Source organism: Anolis sagrei, chromosome 2 (assembly GCF_037176765.1).
Source record: "Anolis sagrei isolate rAnoSag1 chromosome 2, rAnoSag1.mat, whole genome shotgun sequence".
In the NCBI taxonomy this organism is placed as follows: Eukaryota; Metazoa; Chordata; class Lepidosauria; order Squamata; family Dactyloidae; genus Anolis; species Anolis sagrei.
The window spans coordinates 3,300,993-3,316,166 of NC_090022.1; the positions used below are offsets into that span (position 1 = coordinate 3,300,993).

At 47.8% G+C, this 15,174-nt stretch overlaps 1 protein-coding gene across 1 annotated transcript in view; it reads left to right on the forward strand.

Annotated features, from left to right (window-relative positions):
* The first annotated feature begins 630 nt into the window (after positions 1–630).
* The window catches only part of LOC137096468 (zinc finger protein ZFP2-like), a 19,267-nt gene continuing 4,723 nt past the window's right edge, over positions 631–15,174 (forward strand). Inside the window, exons 1-3 of the mRNA XM_067465622.1 lie at positions 631–676; positions 6,184–6,343; positions 11,700–11,805. Of these exons, the coding sequence (XP_067321723.1) occupies positions 631–676; positions 6,184–6,343; positions 11,700–11,805 (312 nt within the window). The remainder of the gene's footprint in view (positions 677–6,183; positions 6,344–11,699; positions 11,806–15,174) is intronic.

Sequence of the window (15,174 nt, forward strand, 5' to 3'; positions counted from 1 at the left end):
AGCAATTTGGTAAGGGCAACCAGCAGAGTTCTTGAGGTTTGATCCTTGCAACAAGAGCATGCACACACAGGCGGGGAGCTCCTTCTCCCCAAACGGCTTGGTTTTGAGTTCTTGGAGGGAGCCCGTGATGCCAGGGCACCAAGTCAATCAGGAAGGGCAGGAAAGGTCCGCAAAGAGTCCACAAATGGTGGAGAGTGGGGCAATGTCCTTTGGGAACTGCATTTCCCTGATCAGGGGCCAGGGTCCAGTGCACAAGCCAGAGAATTCACAGAGAGGAAACAGGAACCCAGTTATGTGTGCTGGGTCAGGAAGCAGCAGAATCCATTGTCCGGCCCTTGGTGAACTACAAATACTTGGGGGGGGGGGAAGATGCTCTGCATCAAATCCTCCCTTCGAGGCTGGGAAATGGTCACACTCATTTCCTCAAGCCTCGACAATCACCCCCCCCAAGTACTCAGGGCCTCTTTCTAGACTGATTAGATTGTATTCTGTTGGTTATTTCGGGGCCCCACTCAAGCAACAACAGCAGGACCCAGCAGGGTGGGAGAGACCAGTGGCGGAGTGTTCTTTGGGTTGGAGAAAGAAAAGGAGACTGAAGTAAGAAGGTGAAGACGGTGGAGGCAGGGGATGATGGAGCCTGTGATGGCCGTCAGCATGGAGCACTCAGGGGTCCAGAGTGAGTTCCCAATGGAGAAGGATGGCACATGGTGGAATCCTCCCATCTGGCAGTGGTCCTCAGGCCTCCTGGGGGCGCTGGCTCCTCCCTTGGCACTTGGGGGAGGGAGAAGATGGGGCACAGCCTTGCTACTCCTTCTGGCGTGGCGCCTCCTGGTGACCGCAGACAGGTCCGGTTCTCCATCAACACAGAGACTCAGGGATAGTGTCTAGGACAGTCAGAAAGAAGGTTTACAGCCCCCCCACCCCCCCCTTCCCAGCCCAAGGGTAGTTAGTGGGGAAACAAAAGGGAAAAACTTTCATACCTAGTGGGGGCGTCAGTGGTCTCCTTTGGGCCACCCCTCTGCACAGCTTTTGGAACGGGCAGGGCCTCCTTCCTTCATGGCAGTTGCTGTGGGATCCTGGTTGCTCCTCCTGCGATGGCATTCCCCCGTGGGGGCTCAGATCAGCCTCTAGGGGGGGCTGTCTCTTCTGGGCGGCAGGGGTCTGGCCCTGTTCTCCTGGGATCTTCCTGTGCCATCTGGGTTCCACACAGGAAAGTCCACAGACCTCCCTTGCTCACCCCGCCCAGGTAGTTGTCCTCAGCGGCAGGAGTGGATTATGGGTCCCACAGTTCGACCAGTTGCTCTTCATGCAGAGGGGACCCCTGGACCTCGACGCCCCCTTCATATTTAAGGCAGTTAATGGGATAATTTAGACATACACGTACATGCGCTCAGGGAAAGGGGAGGGAGGAAGGGCCAGGAAGGAAAAGAGCATCAGAGGGACTGCGTGTGTGAGAGAGAGAGATTTAATCATAGATGTGGGTGAAATGTCAGGAGGGAATGCTTCTGGAGCATCCCTTCCTTAGGTTTTTGGAGAAAGAGGTAAGAGGGAGCAGCAGGATTTCTCTGGGAGATAGAGGAAAGAGTTCACAGAATACTGGTTCCTTAGAAGATGGGAGGGGAGGAAAGAGAGAGAGAGAGAGAGAGAGAGAGAGAGAGAGAGAATGGGTTTCAGAGACATTTCACAAGCACATGGAACTCTTTGATGAGGTCTGGTCCTTAAAGAGAAAAGGGGAAAAAAAGGCAGGGAGAGAGAGAGGGAGAGAGAGAGAGAGAAAGAGACCCAGAAAACTTTATTTGGCAAGAGGAAACAGGAACAGAAAAGGTCCCCTCTTACACCTCCCTTTGCAAGAGGAGAAAGGGAGGAGGGGTTTTGGGAGAAAAAAAAAGGGAAGTTGGGGAGTAAAGAGAGAACAAAGGATAAGGCAGGGACATTGGTGACTGCCCCTGAAAAATGGGTTTTGTAGTTGCACAGAAGAGAAGGGGGAGAAAAAGAGAGCTCTTGGGTCAGGGAGACCAGGAGAGAGAGAGAGACCTTTGCAAGGCAGCTGAGTCACCTCAGTGGCAGGGTCTCTCCTGGCGAGGAGAAACACTGTTTATTATGAATAAACAGGCACCGAAGATTCAGCTTGAGAAAGAAAGGGAACTGTAGGCTGCTTGGTGAAGAAGGGAATGAGCAATGCCTCCTTTTCCCATCTGGAGGAAGGAAAAAGGTGGCACAGGAGAAAGCAGGAGAGGAGGGGAGCAAAGAATTTCCCTGATCATTTCCTCCAGGAGCAGAAGGAAAAAAAACAAACAGAGGGGCATATAAATGCAGAAATAGGGAATAGGGAAATGGAGGGGTTGGAAAGGGAAGGAAGGAGTCAGGGAGATTGGGTAAAGGGGAATGGGAATGGGATGGTAGGGGAACAAGCAATTTCTCTCAAAGGGAGGGGGTGAAGGGGTCTGGAGGGGGCTTCCTGGGGGTTGGGGCTCTGTAACCTTCCCCTTGCATGGTCGGAGTTGGTCACAGCTACCCCCCTTCCGCCTCCCACCGGCACATGGTAAAAAAGCATGAGGCAGAGGCGGTTTCGGTCCTCTTGGCCCCCTCACAGCGATCCGACTGCCATGAGGGGCCACGAAACTCCACCTGCTGAGGGCCCGGAGGGCCACCTCTCCATGCGATTTTTTTACCCGACTGGCCTGCGTCGGTGACGCAACCCTGCCCCATTCCGCCAGTATCTTCCCAAAAGATGTCTCTGATGAAGCAGGACGTTTGATCCCAGAATAACATGCGCCCCTCTCTCCTGGTAGCCCCACACTGAAGTGGCTAATCAGGGTAGCCCCCCCAACCGCTGGCAGGCTAGAGCCTGAACGGTCCCCTAGCAGGAGAGCCCGAGGCGATCAGCCCTTGGCAGCTAGGCAGTCCGAAAGGGGAGGGCTCCCTCTCCAGCGTAGCTCCAGCCAAGGCCGCAAAAGCGAGCTGAATTGCTATTCTGGACCTCAAACGTGGATGTTCGCTACCTCCCGCCAGGAATTTGTTACCGAGACCTAGAGAATCCCTCCCCAGTGGGCCGACTCCGAAGCTGGTTCAGAAAGCCTAGAATCCCCTCCCACCTGGCAGCCAAGGCAGCCCGCGGTTGGCTTCTTACCCGTCCGGACGTTTTCTTCCCCCCTTTCCGCGTCGGTCGCTCCTCTTCCTGGAAGTCCTTAGATCAAGGCTTCCCTGGCGCTCCTTTGTGCTGAAACCCTAGGTCAGAGCTTAGGAGGAAGTGGCTGCGGGAGAATTTGTAGTTTTGGTCAGCTGGTCAAATGAAAGTCCGAATTGGGAGAGGCGCCTCTTTTCCCAAGCCGTTCCTCCTTCGCTGCTGGCCCAAAGAATCAGACCAAGGCGCCTGCTTGAGAATTTAGGCTATAATTTAGTCTGGAACCTCAAGCAGCAGTCCCTTCGTGGTCGCCAAATGATATCGAGCTCCTTTTGGGGGTTCTCCCAGCGAGGGGAGGCCCAAAGGACCGCGAATGGGGTCCTGACCTTGGCGAGCGGCCAGCGGATGCCAATTCCAGAAGACGCAAAATTACTGAAGATCAATCTCGCCAGAGGCTGAAGAGGCAATCTGCGACCGAGGCGTTTATTTAGCGATTCAGCTGAAAAGGATGCATTACAGGGATATTTCCTCTATAAGCATGCAGTACAGTAAATTTCAGGCATATTTATACAGAAGAAACAAAGAAATCCTGGCTTGAATCTCCCGCCCGCCTCCTGTCAGTCCCCTCTGTCCTGATTGGCCGGCCCCAGAACAGCTGGGAGGAGGCTTGGCCGCTGGTCCCGCCTTCCCTCCAATCGCCGGCCGCTGTCGCCTCCAGGGGGCCAATCAGAGCCCTCGGAGTGCCTCCGGAGATTGTCCAATCAGCGGCCAGGAGGCGGGACGTATCTTGACAGCGCAGAGGGGCGGATTTGCCTGGAGGTGTCCGCCAGCTGATTGAACACCTTTTGTTCTTCGCACGGCAGGGAGGCGGAAGGGGAGACAAGGGATTTCCTGGGTTCCGATAAAGGATGTGTATAGGAAAATAAGGGTAGTTATGGGTGGTGTCTGGATCTCAACCCTGTGGCGACGGGGGTCCTTTGTCACGGGGGAGCGTACACAAACACCATAATTGATGCAATCAGTCTGTTTTTCCGGGCTTTTGGCTGACAAAATCTCTGACTTTTGTTTGTCTGAACTCTGAAAAACAAAGCCATAGATTTGCCAGTATTTTCCATGCAATGTCAATATGAATGGAGCTTCTTCCAAGGAAATTGGATTCCTTAAACTGTAATCCCCAGGTCACATACTCTTTTGTAGGGCAAAGTTCAAGAGGGGAAAGGCAAGGAAGGGGGTGAGGGTACATCTCATTTCATTTCATTACATATTATAGATTCTTATAACTCATAGATTTCATATAAAAGATCCCCGTCCCATCCCCATGTAGTTTATTAGAAAAACACAGCAATTTGGTAAGGGCAACCAGCAGAGTTCTTGAGGTTTGATCCTTGCAACAAGAGCATGCACACACAGGCGGGGAGCTCCTTCTCCCCAAACGGCTTGGTTTTGAGTTCTTGGAGGGAGCCCGTGATGCCAGGGCACCAAGTCAATCAGGAAGGGCAGGAAAGGTCCGCAAAGAGTCCACAAATGGTGGAGAGTGGGGCAATGTCCTTTGGGAACTGCATTTCCCTGATCAGGGGCCAGGGTCCAGTGCACAAGCCAGAGAATTCACAGAGAGGAAACAGGAACCCAGTTATGTGTGCTGGGTCAGGAAGCAGCAGAATCCATTGTCCGGCCCTTGGTGAACTACAAATACTTGGGGGGGGGGGAAGATGCTCTGCATCACCGTGACCCCTTAATACAGTTCCTCATGTTGTGGAGACCCCCAACCATAAAATTATTTTCGCTGCTGCTTCCTAACTGTAATTTTGCTACTGGTATGAATCGTAATGTAAATATCTGGTATGCAGGATGTATTTTCATTCACTGGACCAAATTTGGCACAAATACCCAATACACCCAAAATTGAATACTGATGGGGTTGGGGGGGGGGGCGTTGAGTCGATTTTGTCATTTGGTAGTTGTAGTTGCTGGGATTTCTAGTTCACCTACACTCAAAGAGCATTCTGAACGCCACCAATGATAGAATTGAGCCAAACCTGGCACACAAAACTCCCATGTTCAGCAGAAAATACTGGAAGGGTTTGGTGGGCATTGTCCTTGAGTTTTGGAGTTGTAGTTCACCTACATCCAGAGAGCACTCTGGACTCAAACAATGATGGATCAGGACCAGATTTGGCACAAATACTCAATATGCCCAAATGTGAACACTGATGGAGTTTGGGGAAAAGACACTTGACATTTGGGAGTTGTAGTTGCTGGAATTTCTAGTTTGCCAAAACTCAAAGAGCATTCTGAACCCCACCAATAGAATTGGACCAAACTTCGCACACAAAACACCTGTGACCGACAGAAAATACTGTGTTTTCTGATGGTCTTTGGCAACCCCCTCGCGACCCCCTCAGGGGTCCCGACCCCTAGGTTGAGAAACACTGGTCTAGAGGCATTCTCTCCTGACGATTCTCCTGCATCTATGGCAAGCATCCTCAGAGGTAGTGAGGTCTGTTGGAACTAGGAAAAAGGGGTTTATATATCTGTGGAATGAATCGGGTGGGGCAAAGGACTCTTGTCTGTTGGAGCTAGGTGGGAATGTTTCAGCTGACCACCTTGACTAGTATTTGATGGCCTGGCAGTGCCTGGAGCAAACTTTTGTTGAGAGGTGATTAGATGTCCCTGATTGTTTTCCCTCTGTTGTTTTGCTGTAGCAATTTTAGAGAAGAGCCTGCAGCCCCTTCCTCCTCCGGCATCTGCTCTTGCTTTGACTCTGAAATGCATCCAGTGCATTCTCATTTTTTGCCACAACAAGACAAAGGAAGAAGGACAAAGCACCAAGCAAGCCATTATCATAGGGTTGTAATGTTTTCAGCTATCTATTTCAATAGTTTCCATATCTTGCAATAAGTTTCAAGTGGGAAATGACCTGGGTGCCTGTGCATGTAATTCCTCTTGCTGGCAGCCACTCTGGAAAGGAAGCGTTCAGCTGCAAAGGAAGCTGCAGTCTTTCCAATGCAAGCATTTCCCACTCATTCATCCATCCACTCATTGAGTGGCCTCCCACCCAGGATCAGCTGCAGGGAGGGAGTGTCGAGCAGGAGCCGGAAGTGTGGATTACTCTTTTTCTCTCCCGGGCCTCTTTGGAGCAGAAGAGCCAGCTTGTTTCCTTTCCTTCCTTCCTTCCTTCCTTTCCTTCCCAGGAGGGGAGTCATGTTGTGTTGAGTGGAGGTGAGTTGCTCCTGGGGATCCCTTCCTTCCTTCCTTCCTTCTTCCTTCCTTTCCTTTGCAAGGCAACCCCAATGGCCCAGCCTGCACTCATGCATACTCAGAGCACAGCTATCTCTCACTGAGATACAAGAAATAGTGTGTTCAATAGGATCTTATGTAACAACTAGCGTTGCTGTGGCCAACCTTCCCTCCCTCTTCCTCTCCTTCTTTTTCTCCTTCCTTTGCTCCCTTTCCTTCCTTCCCTTTTCTTCTTTCCTTCCTTTCTTCTCTACCTCTTTACTTCCTTCCCCCATTTTTATTTTCCTTCTTCTTTCTCTCTTTTCTTCTTCCTCTACCTCTTTCCTTCCTTTACTTTTTGCTTCCATCCTTCTTTCTCTTTCCCTCCTTTCTTCCTTCTTTACCTCTTTCCTTCCTTTCTTCGCTTTTTGTTCCATCCTTCTTTCTCTTTTCCTTCTTTCCTTCCCTCCCTTTCTCTCCTTTCTTCCCTCTCTATCTCTTTCCTTCTTTTCTTTACTTTTTGCTTCCATCCTTCTTTCTCTTTTCCTTCTTTCCTTTTCCTTCTTTCCTTCCTTCTTTCTCTATCTCTTTTCTTCCTTCCTTCACTTTTTGCTTCTATCCTTCTTTCTCTTTTCCTTTTCCCTCCCTTTCTCTCCTTTCTTCCTTCTCTATCTCTTTCCTTCCTTCTTTCGCTTTTTGCTTCCATCCTTCTTTCTCTTTTCCTTCTTTCCCTTCCCTCCCTTTCTCTCCTTTCTTCCTTCTCTATGTCTTTCCTTCTTTCCTTCGCTTTTTGCTTCCATCCTTCTCTTTTTCCTTCTTTCCTTCTCTCCTTCTCTCCTTTCTTCCTTCTCTATCTCTTTCCTTCCTTTACTTTTTGCTTCCATCCTTCTTTCTCTTTTCCTTCTTTCCTTCCCTCCCTTTCTCTCCTTTCTTCCTTTTCTACCTGTTTCCTTCCTTCGCTTTTTGCTTCCGTCCTTCTTTCTCTTTTCCTCCTTTCCTTCCCTCCCTTTCTCTCCTTTCTTCCTTTTCTCTTTCCTTCCTTCCTTCGCTTTTTGCTTCCATCCTTCTTTCTCTTTTCCTTCTTCCCTCCCTTTCTCTCCTTTCTTCCTTCCCTACCTCTTTCCTTCCTTCCTTCACCTTTTGCTTCCATCCTTCTTTCTCTTTTCCTTCTTTCCTCCCCTCCCTTTCTCTCCTTTCTTCCTTTTCTACCTCTTTCCTTCCTTCCTTCCTTCCTTCCTTCTTTTACTATTTGCTTCCATCCTTCTTCCCTCCCTTTCTCTCCTTTCTTCTTTCTCTATCTCTTTCCTTACTTCCTTCGCTTTTTGCTTCCATCCTTCTTTCTCTTTTCCTTCTTCCCTCCCTTTCTCTCTTTTCTTCCTTCTCTATCTCTTTCCTTCCTTTCGCTTTTTGCTTCCATCCTTCTTTCTCTTTTCCATCTTTCTTTCCCTCCCTCTCCTTTCTTCTTTACCTCTTTCCTTCCTTCCTTCGCTTTTTGCTTCCTTCCTTCTTCCTCTTTTCCTTCTTCCCTCCCTTTTTCTCCTTTCTTCCTTCTCTACCTCCTTCCTTCCTTCCTTCCTTCGCCTTTTGCTTCCATCCTTCTTTCTCTTCCAAAACTCCATCTGTGTTTATATTTGGGCATATGGAGTATATTCGTGCCAAGTTTGGTCCAGATCCATCATTGTTTGAGTCCATGGTGCTCTCTGGATGTAGGTGAACTACAACTCCCAAACTGAAGGTTAATGCCCACCAAACCCTTCCAGTGTGTTCTGTTGGTCATGGGAGTCCTGTGTGCCATGTTTGGTTCCATTCCATCATTGGTGGAGTCCAGAATGCTCTTTGATTATAGGTGAACTATAAATCCCAGCAACTACAACTCCCAAATGTCAAGGTCTATTTCCCTTAAACTCCATCTGTGTTCATATTTGGGCATAAGGAGTATTTGTGCCAAGTTTGGTCCAGATTCATCATTGTTTGAGTCCACGGTGCTCTCTGGATGTAGGTGAACTACAACTCCCAAACTCAAGGTCAATGCCCACCAAACCCTCCCAATGTGTTGTGTTGGTCATGAAAGTACTGTATGCCATGTTTGGTTGAATTCCATCATTGGTTTTCAGAATGCTCTTTGATTGTAGGTGAACTATAAATCCCAGCAACTACAACTCCCAAATGTCAAGGTCTATTTCCCTTAAACTCCATCTGTGTTCATATTTGGGCATATGGAGTATTTGTGCCAAGTTTGGTCCAGATTCATCATTGTTTGAGTCCATGGTGCTCTCTGGATGTAGGTGAACTACAACTCCCAAACTGAAGGTCAATGCCCACCAAACTCTTCTAGTGTTTTCTGTTGGTCATGGGAGTCCTGTGTGCCAAGTTTGGTTCAATTCCATCATTGGTGGAGTCCAGAATGCTCTTTGATTATAGGTGAACTATAAATCCCAGCAACTACAACTCCCAAATGTCAAGGTCTATTTCCCTTAAACTCCATCTGTGTTCATATTTGGGCTTATGGAGTATATTTGTGCCAAGTTTGGTCCAGATCCATCATTGTTTGAGTCCACAGTGCTCTCTGGATGTAGGTGAACTACAACTCCCAAACTGAAGGTCAATGCCCACCAAACTCTTCTAGGGTTTTCTGTTGGTCATGGGAGTCCTGTGTGCCAAGTTTGGTTCAATTCCATCATTGGTGGAGTCCAGAATGTTCTTTGATTGTAGGTGAACTATAAATCCCAGTAACTACAAATCCCAAATGTCAAGGTCTATTTCCTCCAAACTCCATCTGTGTTCATATTTGGGCATATGGAGTATATTCATGCCAATTTTGGTCCAGATCCATCATTGTTTGAGTCCACAGTGCTCTCTGGATGTAGGTGAACTACAACTCCCAAACTGAAGGTTAATGCCCACCAAACTCTTCTAGTGTTTTCTGTTGGTCGGGGGAGTCCTGTGTGCCAAGTTTGGTTCAATTCCATCATTGGTGGAGTCCAGAATGCTCTTTGATTGTAGGTGAACTATAAATCCCAGCAACTACAACTCCCAAATGACAAAAACATAATTATTTGAGGGATGGTCACTCCTTGTGTTGTGAGACATTTTATTGCCAAATTTGGTGTGATTTCGTTCATTGGTTCTTTTGTTTTTAGGGTACTCATTACGCACAGAGAATTTATATATATATATATAGATGTTAACTGTTTTTAGTGGTAATTTATGTTGTTGGGGGCATCGAATTGTCCCGACTGTAAACCACCTTGAGTCGCCTCCGGGCTGAGAAAGGCGGAATATAAATACAGTAAATAAAAATACATAAATAAAAAATAATCGTGGCTGTTATTTATTTATTTATTTATTTCTCTCGCTTCTACCCCGCCCTTCTCAACCCCTGAGGGGGGGACTCAGGGCGGCTTACAAAAGGCACAATTCGATGCCAGCACAACAATAAGATACAAATAAACATATATAAACAGTAATTAAAACAATCAATTATACATCATAATCAATAAAACCAAACTAGTGCTCAACGTTTGCCAGCTCAGAGTCCGTAAATTCATTCTACATTGTCAAATCCATCAATTCTAGTCGTCATTGTCCTTTGTCTATCTGCCAGATTACCCAAAGGCCTGGTCCCATATCCATGATTTTAGTTTCCTTCTAAAAGAGAGGAGGGATGTCGATGATCTAATTTCCCCGGGGAGTGAATTCCACAGGTGAGGGGCCACCACCGAGAAGGTCCTGTTCCTCGTCCCCACCAACCTCACTTGTGATAGAGGTGGGGCTGAGAGCCGGGCCTCCCCGGAAGATCTTAAGCTCCGAGGTGGGACGTAGAAGGAGATGCGTTCGGACAGATACGCTGGGCCGGAGCCGTATAGGGTTTTGTAGGTCAAAACCAGCACTTTGAATTGTGCTCGGAACTGGATCGGCAGCCAGTGGAGCTGACATAGCAGAGGGGTGGTATTATTATTTATTTCATTATTTATTTATTTATTTATTTCACAGTTTTCTATACCGAGCTTCTCAACCTCGTCGAGGGACTCAGCCCGGTTTACAGCCATAAAAACATAGACATTCATTAAAATATCATATATCACAAATTACAAAACAACTTTAAAAACACTAAATATAAAACTACAGTGGTCAGTCGTCCTAATAAGATGGATCTACATCCACTTCCATTCAGAGTCCTATGGTGTTGTCTCATTCCTCGAAGGCCTGACTCCACAGCCACGTCTTCACCCGTTTCCTAAATGTTAGGATGGATGGGGCAGTTCTGGCCTCCAGAGGGAGAGAGTTCCAGAGTCGCGGGGCCACCACCAAAAAGGCCCTGTCCCTCGTCCCCACCAGCCGCGCTTGCGAGGCTGGTGGGACCGAGAGCAGGGCCTCTCCAGATGACCTTAGTAATCTTGATGGTTCATAGGGGAGAATACGTTCGGAGAGGTAAACAGGGCTGGAGTCATTTAGGGCTTTATAGGTCAACACCATCACTTTGAATTGTGCTCGGAAGCTAATTGGCAGCCGGTGGAGCTGGCGTAACAGCGGAGTGGTGTGCTCCCTGTACCCAGCCCCCGTTAGTAATCTGGCTGCGGTGCGTTGGACTTGCTGCAGCTTCCGGGCAGTCTTCAAAGGCAACCCCACGTAGAGAGCGTTGCAGTAATCTAAGCGGGATGTAACCAAAGCGTGTACTACCGTGGCCAAGTCAGCCCTCCCAAGGTACGGACGCAGCTGGCGCACAAGTTTTAATTGTGTGAATGCTCCCCTGACCACCGCTGAGACCTGGGGTTCCAGGCTCAGCGATGAATCCAGGAGAACTCCCAGACTGCGTACCTGAGCTTTTAGGGGGAGTGTGACCCCGTCCAGCACAGGCTGTAACCCCATACCCTGTTCGGTCTTACGACTGACCAGGAGTACCTCTGTCTTGTCTGGATTTAGTTTCAATCTGTTGTCCCTCATCCAGTCCGAGACAGCGGCCAAGCACCGGTTCATGACCTGAACAGCCTCCTTAGTGGTAGGTGGAAAAGAGTGATAGAGTTGGACATCATCTGCGTACAGATGACATCGCACCCCAAAACTCCGGATGATCTCTCCCAGCGGCTTCATGTAAATGGTATGCTCCTTGTATGACGCTCCGGTGAGTAATCTGGCTGCCGCCCGCTGGACTAACTGAAGTTTCCGAACAGTCTTCAAAGGCAACCCCACGTAGAGTGCGTTGCAGTAATCTATTCGGGATGTAACAAGAGCATGGACCACTGTGGCCAGATCAGACTTCCCAAAGTGTTAATTTCCATCCACTCCCTAGGACTGCAGGAACGAGAGCCAGATACTGGGCATGACTCTTGGGCATTACCCCTTGTTTCCTCCTTTCCAGGGTGCTGTACCTTTCGGAGAAGGGGCTACGCGCTGAGGACGGATGGATCGGGGGGCCCTGTCCACGGAGGTCCTGCAGGAGGAACGGGGCCAGGAGGCCTCTCCAGGTCAGGACTCGCTCTTTCAGTCCTTTCATTCCTTTTGGGTTGTTTCCCTTTCGCTTCTCTGCCTCTCCAGAGACCTGAAGGATCCTAATAACTATTTACCTTTTATTATTTATTGATTATTTCGGACATTTGTATCCTGTCCTATATCGACCTCTGCAGAGGGACTCAGGGCGGCTAACTATGGTGCCCACAAACCAAAAGCATAAATATACATTTTTAATATAAAAACAGTATAAAAACATTCAAACAGTCGCCGATTTAAGTCATCATCCTAAAAGCAGTAATGAAATCGTAGTTGTATTTAACATTGTGGCCGTGACACAAATATTTCATGAGCTTTGAGACATGAGCTTTGAGCTGTCCTTCAGAATTAGCGCATGGCTTTCGGTGGGGAGGTGGTCTCATCTTTTTATTGTTTATACTGCGGTCATCGGAGGAGGACCTACTCTTGGTCCCACCCCTGTCCCAAGCACGGCTGGTGGGAACGAGAGAAAGGGCCTTCTCCGTGGCTGCTCCCCACCTCTGGAACTCCCTTCCTCAGGAGCTAAAGATGGCCCCCTCCCTCCCCACTTTCAAAAAACAGATTAAGACATACCTTTGATCACTAGCTTATGGGGAGGAGGAATAGTAGTTGGTAATTCTACCATTATACCTCTGATTAATAGCTGCCATCCGTATCCGTGCCGTGCTCACCCCACCAGCCCAATAGATATCTTGAGCAATGGTTAATCAATTTGACCCCCCAAAAATGGGAAATTATTGTTTCCATTTGATGTTTTGTCTTATGTCTGTCATAACAGGCTGTGCTTTCTATTTAATTTTAGTTTGTTAAGTTATAATTCGTATTTATATCTTGGGTTGTATAAATGTGGTTAGTATGGATGTCTTGTTGTTGTATTCGAGCATTGAATATTTGCCTTTTATGTTTGGAATCAGCCCTGAGTCCCTTTGGGGAGATAGAGCGGAATATAAATAAAGATTATTATTATTATTATTATTATTATTATTATTATTATGGTGGTTATTATTAATTTTCTATAGCACCATGTATTCAGCTTTCCTTGCCAGAGCAACATAGGTTCATCTTTCTGTTGTTGTTGTTATTCGTGTATTTACATAATGCCATGCGTTAAACCTTCAATTCCTGAGCAACATAGTTCCTTCCACTGCTGGCCTCCTTCTCGTTCTCCTCCTTCTCTTCCTTCTCCTCCATCTCCTCCTCCTCCATCTTTTCCTTCTCCTCCTTCTTCTCCTCCTCCTTTTCCTCCTTCTTCTCCTCCTTCTCCTCCTCTCCTCCTCCTTCTTCTTCTCCTTTTCCTCCTCCTCCTCCTCTTCTTCCTTCTCTCTCTCCTCTTCCTTCTCCTCTTCCTTCTCCTTCTCCTTTTCCTTCTCCTTTTCCTTCTCCTTCTCCTCCTCCTCCTTCTCCTTCACCTCCTCCTTTTCCTTCCCCTCCACTTCCTTTTCCTTTTCCTTCCAAGTTTTTAAATTGCGTCATGATATTTTGTTATTGCTTTTGCTTTGCTATGAGTTATATATTGCTGTATTGTATTGTTGTGGTTATGTTTTTTGTTTTGATGTATTTTGGGCTCGGCGTCTTGTAAGATGCACCGAGTCCTGTGGGAGATGGTAGTGGGGTATAAATAAAGGTTTATTATTGTTATTATTATTATTATTATTATTATTATTATTAAGCCCGACTGCTTATTAGAGGGAAGGATAGTAGAGACAAAGCTGAAGTCCTTTGGCCACATCATGAGGAGACAGCAAAGCCTAGACAGTGATGCTGAGGAAAGTGGAAGGCAAAAGGAAGAGGGGCCGACCAAGGGCAAGATGGATGGATGGCATCCTTGAAGTGACTGGACTGACCTTGAAGGAGCTGGGGGTGGTGATGGCCAACAGGGAGCTCTGGCGTGGACTGGTCCTTGAGGTCACGAAGAGTTGGAGACGACTGAACGAATGAACAACAATTATTATTATTGTTCTCCTCCTCCTCCTCCTCCTTTTCCTCCTCCATTTCCTTTTCCTTCTCCTCCTCCTCTTCCTTCTTCCCTTCTCCTCCTCCTCCACCTTCTCCTTTTCCTCCTCCTTTTCCTTCTTCTCCTCCTCCTCTTTCTCCTTCTCCTCCTCCTTCTCCTTCTGCTTCTTCTCCTCCTCATCCTCCTATTTCTCCTCCTCCACCTCCCTCTTCTCCTCCTCCTTCTCCTTTTCCTACTCTTCCTCCTTCTCCTTCCTCCTCATTTATTTATATCCATGGGGGATGGGGATGGTGAGTGATCAAGTATCTCAGGTTACTTCACCATATGTTCAGGAGTATTGATACAGTCTTACAATTACAAAGGGACCACTGAAGACCACCATAATAAGACTGATGGGGCCCTCCATTTCACCATAAGTTCAGGAGCATTCATACAGTCTTACAATTACAAAGGGACCATTGAAGGCCATCAGAATAAGGCCGATGTGCCTCCCGATAGAGTTTCACTGGAGAACAGAGTCATTTCTTGAGGGAACCCTTTTCTAGCCTTTGGAGGCCCTCCTGCCCATTTTCCAGGTTCAACCAACCACTAAAATGGAAAATCTACTGCATAATTAATCAAAAGCAGCCACCAATCAATGGCTGACAGTGTCATCTCTATCCACATTCAGAACCAGCTCTTGTTCCCTTGTCCTTCTTTCAGATCATGACCGGAAGAGGTCTCCTTCTCACGGGCCGCATAGGATGACCTTGAGATCATCTCAGCAGAGAGCGAAGGATGGCAGAGGAGGTCCAGAGAGGCGTCCAAGGAGGAGGGATAGGACCTTTCCAGATGAGGACAAAGGTGCCTCTCAGGACTCAAATCAGAAGGTAGGGACTGGGACTGGATGCACCTTTTGTGGGAAGCCCTTGGGTTCTAGATCCAGCCTTGAGCCGGAAGAAGGGAAGAGACCCTCCATCTGCATTGCTTGTGGAATGAGCAGCTCCTCTGAAGCAGGTCTTTGGGTTCCATCTGACAGCAGGTTTGGTGGATGGCTGCATACAAGTTATGGATATAGATAGGCATACAATACTAAATTAAACATCAGATCAGGCCTTTTCTAGGGAGTCATAGTTTCTCCAACTCAGAGCAAGGTCCACACCACCTTCCACCAATGATAAACCGCCATCATATTGCTTTCTTCCAATTGTGGCCTTCAGGACTATGTTTTTCTGGCCTCCTAGTGTGGCTCTTTTAGAAATTGTGACTTTGTCTTCAAGTCACAATTCCTAATCCTTTCTATCTGTATACCGCCCTCTTGTGGCTGCATCTGAATGCTAGATACACCTTTGAGCACTGCAGGTATGTATGTTTGCTTGTTCCACAAACACTTCTACATGGCTTGATGGATCTG